The 14,970-nt window shown below is 29.5% G+C and overlaps 1 protein-coding gene across 1 annotated transcript in view; it reads left to right on the top strand.

The window, feature by feature from the left end:
- The window catches only part of LOC124372635 (chymotrypsinogen A-like), a 28,306-nt gene extending 13,536 nt beyond the window's left edge, over positions 1-14,770 (top strand). Inside the window, 3 exon segments of the mRNA XM_046831037.1 lie at positions 12,683-12,759; positions 12,761-12,829; positions 13,342-14,770. Of these exon segments, the coding sequence (XP_046686993.1) occupies positions 12,683-12,759; positions 12,761-12,829; positions 13,342-13,497 (302 nt within the window). The 3' untranslated portion in view covers positions 13,498-14,770.
- The last annotated feature ends 200 nt before the right edge of the window (positions 14,771-14,970 follow it).

Genomic DNA, 14,970 nt, shown 5'->3' with positions numbered 1-14,970 from the left:
AATTTTTGATCCATAAGCAACATTTGGGAAAAAAGTGTACAAAATTTCAGATTCTTTGTGTAAATGTTCGGTATGATTTTCAAAACTAGGTTCAACGAGATTACAATGTACTTCAATTACATCGAACGGTCTAAATTTTGGCGTTTTATTTCCTAAATATACCTGATTTGGCTCAATAGTTTCTTGAACAAACCCTAATAAAATCTACTATAATTGCTGAAAACATTATTCTTACTGGTGATTTTATTTGAATTTTATTAGAGAGATAATTTTTTTGCATTTCAAACTTGTTTTCGTCAAAGTTTAAAGATTTATCTGATTGTTTGAATGTTTTCAGATAATTTTTAAGGGAATTTTTAATTTGATCGAAAGTATAATATCCTTTGTTTAAACCATAATATTTTGTTATGTTCTTCTCACTAAATCCTATACAATAAGGAGAACTTTCACTAATATTTATTACAAAATTGTCAGAATAAAAACCGCTTAAACCGATAAAATAATTTGATTCTTCCTCTAAGTGTATAGGATGTTCCAAGTTTAAAACTAATTTAGAGCTTTCTGAAGTCAACTTGAACAGCTTCATTTTCGCAAGCGTTGCTTCAAGATGAAAATCTTCTATTTAAATGGAGAAATTTTTAAAGCAAAAAGATCAGATAAAACTTCAAACGTTTGAAGAAAATAAGAAAGATCAACCAATCAGATTGTTAATTGTTGGTTCAAGTGGATGTGGAAAAACAACTTTACTATTGAATTTTATCTACAATAGGTTGATTCCTTATTCCAATTTGTATGTTTTTAGTAAATCTTTAGAACAAGACGCCTATAAAAAATTACAAGAAAGATTTGAAAATATTGAGAAAAACTTAAACAAAAAAATATCACATTTTTATAATGCTTCTGAGGACATAGTTCCGTTAAGCGAATGTAAACCCAATTCGTTAATCGTTTTTGATGATTGTATTTTGGAAAATCAGGACGTTATTAAGGAATATTTCGTAATGTCTCGTCACAAAAACATATCTTGTATCTATCTTTCCCAATGCTTTTCAAAGGTTGATAAACAAGTTATAAGAAATAATTTGAATATGTTGTGTGTTTTTAAGCAAGACGATCACTATTCGAGAAAGATTTACAACAATTATGTGGGATCTGATATGAGTTTTTAACCACTTTAATGAATTGTGTGATAAAATTTGGAAGGAAGACTACGGATTTTTAACTATTAATCTAACTTTGAAGCCTAAAAATGGCAAATATTTGAATAAATTTTCTAATATAAAATGCTGCTCAGTGGTCTCGATAAAATATTTGTTACAATTATTTTTACATTATCTTTACTTTTTATTTACATTATGAAAACAACAGAAAAACGGTAAATCTGTTCACGTTCCACGTTCACGTTCATGTTTCACGTTTCGTGTTCACGGTCATGTTTCACGTTCACGTTCATGTTTCACGTTCATGTTTCACGGTCCACGTTCGTGTTTCACGTTCCACGTTCACGTTTTACGTTCCGTGTTCACGTTTCGTGTTCACGTTTTACGTTCCACGTTTAAAATTTTCCTAAATAAATGGCGAACGTAACTTCTGAAGAAGCGAAAAAACTTGATCAAATAGAAAAGAAATTAATCAAAGAATTTAAAGAACAGATTCGAATTGATGAAAAAGAACAAGAATTTATTCAAAAAATTAATCAACCTGTAACTTCTGCAATAAAAAATGTTGAGGGCAAAATTGAAAATGTTTTAAGCGATAATCAAAATTTAATGAATTTGGTTCCAGTTGTACGACAATTTGCTGATATTTCGATACCAGAATCTGAAGAGTTTGAATTGCCAAAATTACCATCTTCAACACCATTTAGACCTCGAATCATTGAAGACTCTACCATAGTTGAACCAATAAGTCCTGGAACAACGGATATAATAATTGGTGAAATTGGTAAAAAATTTCTTCCTAGAGCAAAGGATGATAAATTTGGTTTGTATTGGGACAGAAAAAAGAAAAGTTTTATGATTGGAAATTTGCCCGTGAATTTTGAGCATAATGATATCATTATTAATGAAAAAACATATGAAGGAACTCAAGGTTTATGGAGATTATTAACAGGCACTGATGTTCCAAAAGACGGTTTATATTCTGAAGAAGACTTGAAAAAGTATACTGAAATTTTATGGAAATCTGATTCAATTTACAAAAATAATGATCCATCAACTAAGAAACCAAAGTCAAGTAAAGGTAAAAAATATCTCAATTTGATTAAACCAATTTGGGAAAAAAGAATCGAAGGATCAGGTGTGAGAAAATACAGTGATAATAAAGATTGAATACAGATATATCGACGATTTGACAAAACTCGATGGAATTATTAATTATATTTATGCTCAAGAAAAGGCTGGAAACAACAATTTTTTGAACGAAAAGAAAGCGATTAAAGATTTTATTTCGAACAAACTTGATGAGGTAATTGAAAAACCTGATGGAATTAAATATTTAAAAACGAATTTTGCCGGCAATAAGTTCATCTATGATTGAGGGTAGTGGACTTTTGAATGATTTTATCAACAATTTACCTTTTGAATTACACGTACCAACTTATCAGTATCTGGGGCCTGGCACAAAACTCGAAAAAAGACTAAAAAGAGGAGATACTGGTATAAATAAATTAGATCAAGCTGCTATGGAACACGATATTTTTTATGCAAAACATAGAGACACAAATTCCAGACATATCGCAGATAAAGTTTTGCAAGATAAGGCAATGGATAGATTTTTAATCAAAAGATGCTAGTTTAGGTGAAAGATTTGTTGCGCTTCCAACAGCTGGAGCAATGTTTTTGAAGAGAAAACTAGGAATGGGAATCGAAGAGAACTTGAAATTTTAACTATATAAATGGAGGTGAATGTAAATTTCAGCAAAAATCAGAAAGAAAAAATAAAATCCGCTTTTAAGAAGAAAATACCCGTTAGTATTCAATTTAAAATAGATCAACTAAAAAATGGCGAAGATAAGATATTTTTAACAAATAGACAATACAATAAACTCGAAAAACATAAGAAAAACAATAAAGGAACCAGAATAGAATTTTCTTATAATCAGTTGAAAGAACTCAAAAATGGTGGACTTTTGAAAGATTTATTAGATTTTGGAGAAAAATATTCCAGTTGTTAAAAATGTTGTTCCTTATGTTCGTAAAGCTGCTCCAATCGTTAAAAAAGATGTGATTCCTATTGTTCGAAAACATTTTAAATTGGTTAGATAAAGAGTTGGAAGATGTTACAGGATCTGGATTAGATGAAAAAACTTTGAATTACGTGAAATCAAACATTGAAAAAAAAATTTAAACCTTTAACATTCGGGGAATTGGAAGAAATCTGCAAAAATATTAAACATTTTAGAGGAATCTTCATGAGAGATACATTACCTGAAAAAGTTAAGAAATTTGAATGTGGAATTGTGAATTTAGACTCGATTATGGGAAGTGGAACACATTGGATTTGTTATTATAAAAATGATAAGAATGCATATTATTTTGATTCGTATGGAAGAATTGAGGACAAACCACCGAAAGAATTGATCCAATATTTAAAAAAATCAAGCGTCTACTACAATGATTCTCAGATTCAAGATTATAAAGATCCCCCAATTTGTGGTCATTTATGTGTTTTTGTGTTGAATGAACTGAGTAATGGTAAAGATTTTAAAGAAGTTGTTAACAAATTATTGCTTAATAAATATGGATTCACAAAATATTTTTGACGTATTTGGTACACAAATTATTCAAAATGTAGATAATAGTTTGAATTTTGATAGTTTGAGAAATGAGTTTGATAACAAGTTAGAAAATGTATTACAAAACCTTCCAGATTCAGATATGTTTGCTGTCGAGATTGAAGATTTTAAAGCAGAATATGATAACAAACTTGCAAATTTCATGAGTTCAAATGAAGTTGCTGATAAAATAAAAACATTGAAAAAAGAATTTCAAGATGGTGCAACAAAATTATTTACCAATTTAATGTCTCATATCGAAAAAGCTGATAAAATTACTGAAGCGATCAAAGTTGAAAAGAATTATGTTAGTTTGGCTAATAAAAAAAGAATTGTCGGTGTTCGACCTGGTATTGACAAACATGATGTTGTTGTTAAAGAACAAATTTTAAAACCTCTAAAATTATCAGAAAACATCGATATTGTTGATTTACATGATCCGAATGTTAAAAATGCCTTAGATTTTAAAGGAAAAAGAATTAGCAGTGTTAGTAAAGGAATTAATCCATTTGATGTTGTTGTAATGATTCAATTAGAAGATCCTATTAAAATGTTTAATGAACTAAAACAAAATTATGAGAATCATAAACAGCATGTTAAAGATTTTACAACAGAAGTCTATGACAAGTTAGAAGCCAGAAATAGAAGATCAGTAGACGATGTTGGTGAAATTAATGAAAAACTTACTAATTTTAAAGAGTCTTTTGATAAGTTTAGTTTAGATGCTACGAAAACTTTTGAGAATATTGGTCATAAATTTGTTGAATACAATGATTCTTATGCTGACAAATTTCAAAAAATAGAAGAAAAACTTAATAAGTTCGAGGAAGATCTTACTGAAATAGGTATTCGCGTAGGGTTTTATGCATGATAAAATTTCCTTATATAAATGGCGCTCATATACTGTGTGAGGTGCAAAGAGAAAACTGCCACAAACGATATAAAATACTATGCAAACATTAACGGAGTTAAGAGAATTTCTGGAAAATGTGCTGAATGTAACGCTAAAAAGAGCCAATTTATAAAAACTTGATTTTGAAATTTTTTCTTAATAAATAGAGATGGCGGGACATTACAGTGCTTTCGATCTTTTTATAATGCAACATGAAAGAGATTTGAAAAAAGAACATTGGGATGACATTTCTCAAAAATATGAATTATCCGAAGATATGATGAGATTATACGTAAACAAATTGAATTGGTATAACATTGCTAAATATCAAACTTTATCATCAGAGTTCATTCAAGAAAATATACATTATCAATTAAAAGATCATATGTCTGTTCTTTGTCTCTATCAACACTTGAGTATAAAGTTTTTGGATGAAAATAAAGATACAGTTGATTGGAACAATATTATAGATAGCGGTTACTATCCTGTGCAAATTTTATTGAAATATGTGACCGAGATCGCAAAATTTAAGGAAGAGAATCCTGAATATGACGAAGTAGATCATTAAAAATGACTCTAATCTTTTTAATTATTTTACTAAAAATTTATATCTTTTCTTATAAAAACGTACATTAGATCGATGAAAAAATGATACACGATGTTTAAAATTTCTAAATTTTCTCTTATTAAATGGCGGACTACAGAAAATATGCTAGTGATATTGAAAGGGCGGAGTTTAAAAATTTCTATCCAATTAGTAAACAACATTTGAATGAAACCGAATAAAAGAACTGAGTTTAATATTGATTTTGGAGATAACTTTTGCTCGTCTAACTTCCAGTTTTATATTTCTGGAACTTTAACAAAACAAGATGGTCAAGCATATCTTGGAACTGATAATGTTAGATTAATCGATAATTTTATACCGTTTTTATTTTCTAAGATTGAAGTAAGAAAACACAATAAATTGATAGAAGAAGTCGAAAACTGTGGCCAATTAAGCACAATTAAAGGAACTATTTCGTATTCAAAAAGTGATGTTATTTCTCAAACTTCTAATGGCTTTGAATCAGATTTTAAATTTGGTGTTTTTGAAGCAGCTGGAAAATTTATCTCATTTTGGATTAGGATTTTTTGAAAATGTTACTATTCCGATCTATAAAGGAGGATTTTATCTAAGTTTTATAAGAGCAGAAGACGATGATGTGATTCTGAAGACTGCAACTGGAAATGTTATGCCTGTTGATGGAAAAATAACAATTACAGATTTTTTTATTAGAGTTCCAATGATTGATTATAAAACCACGAGTAAAATTAGATTGATTGATGAAATTACAAAAAGTCAAAACATTATGTTTAATTTTCTAGATTGGCAATGTATTGAACAAAAAGGTATTTCCGGAACAACTTATTCGTTCGATATTACAAACATTTATAGAAATATCTTCAATCCCAAGTTCGTTATCATAGGTTTTCAAACAGATAGACAGAATAATCAAGAAAGAAATCCTTCAAAGTTTGATAGTTTGGATGTAAAAAATATCAGAGTAAAATTGAACGGTTCTTATTATCTAGATGAATTACAAAATTTAAACATTTCCGGAGGTCTTTTCAGAATCATGTATCAGATGTATCAAGATTTTAAGAAAGTTTACTGTAATAATAAGGAAATGTATTACAATCCTAAAGAATTTTTAGCGAATAGACCTATTTATGTCATTGATACAACAAAGAGTATGACAAATATTTCTGGTTCAAAGAACGATATAATTATCAATATGGATTTTCAAAAAGCTGTTACAAACTCGACATGTTATGTGGTTGTGGTTTCTGAGAAATTTTTAGCCTATGATGTGATTAAGAACGATATTAGAGAAATTCAGTAAAAATCGCGTTATTTTCACTATTATTCGTCGGATAATTTTAAAACTTTACAGAATTGTTAAAAGACATTGATATAAGTATTCATTTTTAATTTCAAAAGAATATCTTAAAAAATGGGGATGATATTAACAAAAAACTATTCCAAGGTCATCTTAAGGGTTGGACCGGAAGTTATGATTTTAAAAAAATACTTTAATATTTACTGATCCTATATACCAAATTTCAGCAAAAAAGCTCCAATAGTTCTCGAGATATAAGAGTTTTAAGATAAGGGATGATTGGGGTAGTTTTTGAAAATTTTGTTATTTTCATGAAATTTTAAGTTGAACTCGCTTGTTTTTGAAGTTTCAGATTTTTCTGATAATTTTTTTTATTTTTTTATGAATATTAAGAAATAGGGGATGATTTCACCCTTATGGATAAGTTAAGTCGAAAGAGTTAAGTATTTACTATATGTGTACCAAATTTCATTAAAATCGGTTGAGTGGTTTTTGAAATATAAAATTATTAATAAATTTGTAAACTAGCACTCCTAATTGAACAACTTATATAGCAGAGATATAGCTTATAACTTTCGAGACTCTCCGTAGCTCAGTTGGTAAGACGCTTGCCTTCAAAGCCTGAGGTTCTGGGTTCAAATCCCAGAGCTTCAGGCGCGCTTTTTATTGAGGAAGACATGGTTGTCGTTCAGTGGTTGGGGACAAGTCTTTACACGAGTGGCCATAGTGTAATGACTATAGAACAAGCCGAGTAATGACAACTGTGGTTGGCGCGCCATTTGCTTCCTCACCTTTCCACTTCATTCCTTAATTCCTTCTCTTCCTTAATTCGTTCATTACATTCATTCACATCGTTCATTAATACAACATTACACTTACAAAACACCCGACACAAATTCCCTAATTGTATCTCTCCATCAACTTCTACACAGTAGTTACCAAAGAAAAAATGAGACTTGGGAACAAAAAAATTCCAGAGTCTAAGACCCGAATTACAGCTCCTAGCCATTAACTTGGTTGGACAGTAGCAGTGCAGGGCCAAGTCTCTAAACAATAGACACCGTAGAAGTTGAATGTGATGTGATTCCCCATAGCGCAAACACGCACACTAACAACACTACACCAAAGACACAATCATTCATTTTGTATGTCTTTCATTATATCGTAATGAATTGCTGAATAGCAAACGTTTTCTCTTTTCTTCGTCAGAAACCACACACACACAATATATCTGTTTCGTAAATGTTTTTTTCCATATAATTTATCCCAATCTACAACAAAAGCGTGATCTCTTATAAATTCCTTTGATAAATCTTGTTGTTTTACAAAGGACTTGTTAAAAAACTAGCTGTATGCATATTTCTTGTCCAGTATGGATATTGTCTTCTCAACATTTCAACAAATAAGCAATGAAATTTAGCATAAAAGCGATGAAAAATGTCAGATTGTTGGTGTTTTAGTTTATTTTGTAAAAATCGGAATATTTTTCTTATTTTTCTATTATTTAATTTAAAATCTCCTATTACATTTAACATATTTATACTATCTAAGTTGTCTGTAATAAATTGCATTGAACACTTTTTAGTACTTAAAAGTTCTCTGAATTCGTTTTCATTTAAGGATTCGTTTTCACTTAAGGAAAATATCAACATTTGTTTAACATATTTAGGTAATTCAAAGAAGTCTTTATAACTATTTCCTGTGGTAAGTTCTTTAAATGCTAGAAACTGAAGTGATTTTGGAGAGTTCATGTTGTTTGATGACTATTTAGTAGAATAGATTTTTTATTTAAGAAAAATAATTTGCTAAATTCATATTATTCTCTTTCATTCCTTCTAAAACTTCAAAAATATACTCTTTCGCTGATGAAAAATCTCGATTTTCTTCCGGAATAATCTTTGTAATCATAGACAAAATATCCTAAATAGTTGTACAATAGAATGAAATTATTTCTATTTATCTCTGTTGTAGAAATGTAAACACAAACATTTGCGCTGAAAAATTTATATCTCGGCAGAGTTAGTTCCATAATCTCCATTTAAACAAAAAATCTTTCTGTTTAAATGGAAGAGTATAATGCCAACTGTTTACAAGTGTTATAATAGAGGAGAAATTATTGATAAAAAATATTTAGTTTGTAGAGATTGTAATTTAATTTTGTACGAAAGACCTAAACCTAGGAAATTTCGAAATAAACTAACACATTTGAATAATCTGCTTACAAAATTACAATACGGAGGTGAAAAACAAACAAAATTTTGTTACAGAATTTAGAAAACAGAATAAAAATTTTTACTTATCTCTTGGAACCGTTGACAAAATTATTTTCCTTTTCAAAGAATACATTAGGTTTGTAGGTATCGATACACACGTTTATTATGAAAAGATATTACCTGTATTTTTTCATTATCTGGATGTTGAATTTGTGTACGATTTTAAGCCAGAAATCCTCGATGATTTTATAGTACATTTGGAGAAAGTAAATGAAGAACCTCGTCAAACAATGAAGATGTTGGCAATTCCCTCGACTTCTCGAGTGATTGTTAGCAAATTTCATTTTTTCCGTCTTTAAATTTTTTCTATTTAAATGGAGTTCTTGAAAGAGTTAAATGATATTGGAGAATGTATGTTTAAAGAGTATAAGAAGTTAAATGAATTGGAAGAAAGGAAGAAACATAGAATCTTGAATTTGGAGAAAATGAAAGATAAATTCGGGTTTACAATAATTGCCGAGTTGGAAGATTGTAAAGTACACTTGCCGAACAGATTTTTGACTGTTTTGGATGAGAAAAAGATTAAAGAATTAAACAAAATGAAAAATTACACTTGGTTGTTACTGGAAAGAAGACTATTAAAGATAAAGACTGTGTTACTATCAATTTTGTAGAGTAGAAGATTTTTCGTCGTAGCAGACATTTCAAATAGATTGATTTGACAGCTCAAGAAAGTAGAAGCAAACAGCTATAGATTCGGTAATTTTTCATTCGTGAGTTACAGATTCGTTTATTGTCCTTTAAACAGTATTTTTTCATTGATTTACCGTCTGTCCCAAAAGTGAGCTAGAACCGCCTTACTGTTTGATTTTACAGATTCGTTTATTGTCCTTTAAACAGTATTTTCCCTTGATTTTCTGTCTGTCCCAAAAGTGTCCTAGAACCCTCATATTCATATCTACTTATATAATATATATACACAATATATATATATATATATATATATATATATATATATATATATATATATATTAAATTGTATAAATGGCAATAGCCTTATTTAATTTCAATAAACATTGAATCACAAAAAGTACTTGCTTCCGCCGGGAGTCGAACCCGGATCTCTCACTTGCCGGGTGAATGTGCTACCATTACACCACAGAGCGCTTACTTTTTCCGATTCAATTGTGAGAGATCCGGGTTCGACTCCGGCGGAGCAAGTACTTTTTGTGATTCAATGTTTATTGAAATTAAATAAGGCTATTGCCATTTATACAATTTAATGTAAATAAAAGTCGTTTGACAGGTATTTGGTCTTCCGATCATATGTTAGTTTGCTTATTTAAACACATATGTGACAGATACGGCCAAATACAAAATAATTGAATCGGAAAAAGTAAGCGCTCTGTGGTGTAATGGTAGCACATTCACCAGGCAAGTGAGAGATCCGGGTTCGACTCCCGGCGGAGCAAGTACTTTTTGTGATTCAATTATATATATATATATATATATATATATATATATATATATATATATATATTTCTAATTGTTTTATGAAATCTATTTTTTTAATAAGATGAAAGATTTGATTTGAGTAAAATTATACAGCGTTTATAACGCACCACCAGACCCCCAAAGTTTCAAAGTCTGTATCAAAAGAAAAAAATCAATTAATCTGTAATATCTTTATTCAAAAAGTACATCAAGTACACAGAATGATGCCAAAGTCTATAAAAATCATAATAAAAAATGTAACATTAAAAATATAAGTTGTGGAAAAATTACCATATTTGAACATCATTATAAAAATGCTCCCTCAAAGAATACAAGGTTTATTTTATCATATAAACATTTCTTTATTTTTTAATATAATTCTTTAACATTTTTTACATTTTGGGTGAATAATTAAAATAATTAATTTCTGCATAGATTTTTGTATAAAAGTTTTAATTTAAACAAGTTAGTAAAAAACATCTTTTTTGAGTATTTTAACTGCTTTTATGGCAAGATTCTAAAGTGTTAGAAATATTATGGTTACTATGACACTTAGTTGACTATATTAATTAATATAATATATACATACAAAAACAGTGGTTATACGTAATTCAGAAAATCATTGTTTGAAGGCAAGCAGTTTTAATTCAAGCTTAATTCTAATAGCAGTGTATTCAATTCTCAATTGGTAAAAATACCAATTTATTTTAATGTGTTACCATAATTTGAAATGCCAACAGTAATTTGACCGTGTATTAGTGCAAATTGTATAGACCCTTGTTTCCTCTCATTTATAGATCATAGCAAGTTTATCTAGGGAAAAAAACCTCTTAAATATTTTATTGTAAACATCATGCACATGTGAATTTCAATTTAGATATTTATCAACTTTTAACCTAAAAAATTTTAATTAATTAATTTCATCTAATGATTAATCACTGAGACAATATTATTTAATGTCCTCTTATTTGCAGTACGTTTTAAGTATTTATTATATTTATTTACAATTCTAAAGCTATGCATTCTAACTTGGCAAAAGCTTTTGATACAGTAAATCGTTGAATTTTAGTTTTTAAGCTGAAGTTTTTATCGCTTTGACAAACATTAAGGCAGAAAACAATCAGTATTTTTAATGAAGAATTCTTCACTCCGAAATTGTGTTCCACAGGAATCAGTTTTGGGAACTCTTTCATTCATAATTTATATAAATGATTTGCCGTCAAATCTTAATTGCTCTTAATTCCTGCTACATTTTTCAGGTGACATTGGCTTGAATTCAGATCATGACAAATTTATTTTAATTAGATATTTTATAAATTAAAAATAAGATTGTGGAAAACTGGTGCTCAGTCAGCAAACAAACTAAATATTTAAAAAATTCAAGACATACAATTTTCCATTAAATATGGTCATAAGTCTACCTCTGTAAATTTTTGGGTGTTACACTACAGTCAAATCTGAATTGAGATAATCATGTAGTCAGTTGCAAATAGAGCTTCCAAAGGAATTTTTATGTTTCAGCGACTAGTCAAAATTGATATTTTAAAGAGTGTACACAGTCATAAAATCACAAATTGTTTAAACTTAATTAATTTGTTAATATAACAAATCATACCAAGTTTTTATGGTAGCAACATTAGAATTTTTCACCTTTTAGCCTAAAAAAATTAAAAAGCTCCCTCTTCATCCAGTGTTCTAAAGATATATCAAAAATAAACTAAAGGAAAATGTTGTATACTCTATAAAAGACTTTTTACATTAGATTTTTGATAGTTTGATGTTTATTTGTTGATTGTTATTGATTAGTTGCTTATTCTTTTTTGTATAATTTGATTTTTCAATGTAACTAATGTATTTTTTCATATTAGCAAAAATTGATTCGTGTGTTAAAACTTTATTATTAGTAATTCGTTTTTATTGTAAAAAGAATAGCTAAACAACTCTAAATATTATTTATATAAAATGTGATGAAAACCCCAACTGAAAAGTTGTTTGTCACCAAATTATTTGATTTGATTATTGAAAACAGTTATTTATAATCTTCAGAGGTTCTCTATTATTTCATTTTAGTTTTTGTTAAAGTTTTTCACAAGGTATTTTAAAAATGTTTGTATACTCTGCTTGAAGACATATAGTGTGGTTGGAATTCACTTAGCAGATCCTTCAATACCACCAAAATAATAATAAATGCAATGGATATGATGGAGAAATGCATAAAAAAGCACTGGATATGACTATTAATTTAACAAAATAATGATCTAGAGATTTTATTGTCCAGTACAAAAACTGGAGTGAAGAGGTTTGTAATATATCTTTATCTAGTAAACTAATACACAAGATTACTTGGAATGTTACAAACATGTGCAGTACAATTTAAATTTTAATAAACTTTTGAAAAAAATTGAACACTATAAAATGTTTTCAGATGGGCCTCAACCAGCTGTGCTGCAAGAGGTCAACATTCCCGTGTGGACCAACACAGAGTGCCGTCTTAAATATGGTAAACGCCGCACCGGGTGGCATCGTTGAGCACTTTTTGTGTGCTGGGCGAGCCACCAAGGACTCTTGTAGTGTGAGTATCACACTTTGAAGATTGCTAGATAGTACTGTTTTTTTGTCATTGAATGTTCGGTTGGGCAATTTTTTGTGGTACTAGAGGAAAATCACTTGGATTGACAACCAGTTAGTATGGTCCTATCTGACAGAAGAAAGAGGTTTACAGAACTTGATTACATCTTTCAATCTTTGAGTAGTTAAGTGTGGTCAATATGTACGTAAAATATACTTTGAAAGTATAATAACGCATGTACGAAATGCTATTAGAAATATTATTTCAAATACAAGCTGTAGCTAATAATTAATTGAGCCTAGCTGGCACGAATTTCTCACATGCAGTACTGAAATCCATGGTCCGCTTCACTATAGACAGAAATTTAACTTTTGCTGACTGGTGCCAAACCGGTTTAAACCCTCTGGTGGAACGTATTTGGCCAGTGCATCATAGTTTGGAGACCACTGTTTTAAGAGATAGAAAGTTGGTGCAAGGCCATTATCCCAAGATTATACTGGTGTTGTCTGTTGCAGGGTGACAGTGGGGGGCCTCTGATGGTCAACACGGGAGGCAAGTGGACCCAAGTGGGGATAGTCAGTTGGGGCATCGGCTGTGGCAAAGGTCAATACCCTGGTGTGTACACTCGCGTCACTCACTTCATGAACTGGATCAACAAGAATCTCAAATGAGCACCACACTAGTCAGTCAGGGTCCAATTTCTGTATTGGTGAAACTAATTTTCAACACAAAATTTCAAGAGTTAAAAACTTCTATAAAATGAATAGTTAGAAAGGAGCCTTTCAAATTTGGCACAAAATTATTGTAAGACAACTCCTTTAAAATTTTCAAAAATTGTATGAACCACTAAGAAAAATAACAGATCAATCCTGTATATAAAAAATATGCATATTATTAGTTAAAAATTTTAAACTTTGTTTAACTTTTCAACTTACTAAAAAGTCATGGCCTTATTTTAAATGTCATTATTTAAAGTAGTGGAATTATTAATAGGAACTATGGTTAGTAAAATGTATAGGAAGGGTAATCAAAAACACAATCATTAAAAAAAAACAAAATAAAAATAATCTATTTGTGTGAATGAAGTAACTGGAATTACTGCCAAATAACAAACAATTACTGCAAACTCAAGTTTACGCTGAGGTATTGTATTCAGGTCCAGTCCAGCTACAAGCAACAGTCAAGAGACTAGGCTAAGGTTATCATGACAAGGATTCTTTTTCTTTTTCCACAATTGTAATTACAGGAGTTTATTTCCAGAAAAAGAATAATGATAATAACTGATTTTATAATATCAGGATAGAGAATCTGGATTATAAAACGTTTAATAGAAATAAATGTTATACGATTATGCATTTTAATGACTTTTCTGACTCTTGTAATAACATTTTACACTATTAAAAAATGTATAATAAACATATAAGTTAAAAACTATATTTAATATTGGAACAGTGCCATATTATTCCAACAAAAGTGAAATAATTGTAGGACTCTGATGAGACTTTTTGACAATCGATAGTGATAGTGTAACAGTGATACTGGTGATGTCACAGTGATTTCAGTGCCAACTCGACTATAGATCTACACCTGTCCTGTATAGCTTAGCTTTAGATACCATCCAAGGACGTAGCCAGCGAGGGGGTCCAAAGGGTCCGGACCTCCCAATTATTAATTTTTTCAATTACTTTTTTAGTAAACAATTATTATTATTTAAATAATTCAGTATTACTGACACGTACTGCTGAAAAATCGTTCTCAACAAAGAAACGGGTTAAGAACTTTTTAAAGAACAAAATGGGGCCTTACTCTCTGTCCAGTACAGGGAAATAGCAGTTGTCTGGACCCTTCCCCAAAAATTATTTCCTGGCTACGTAACTGATACCATCCTGTCTTGTCTTGTAAACAAAACTTTCCTCTGATCCTAAATAAATTTTTAAGTTATTACCAACTGTTCTAATTATTTCCTCGATCCTAAACTGTATGTTCCTTGGAAAATGTAAGTGTAAAAGATTAAAAATTGATTACAGAATGTTCTCATAAATGTATAAAATGAAGTAAGCTTTTGCAAATCTAGGGAATCAGTCTGTAATAAAAATATATGCATATTACACAGAATACTAAACATTTCTGACTTTAAAAACTGA

Source organism: Homalodisca vitripennis, unplaced genomic scaffold (assembly GCF_021130785.1).
Source record: "Homalodisca vitripennis isolate AUS2020 unplaced genomic scaffold, UT_GWSS_2.1 ScUCBcl_3685;HRSCAF=9364, whole genome shotgun sequence".
NCBI lineage: Eukaryota > Metazoa > Arthropoda > Insecta > Hemiptera > Cicadellidae > Homalodisca > Homalodisca vitripennis.
Note: the sequence above shows the minus strand (reverse complement) of the source record. Positions and strands in the feature narration are given on the sequence as shown.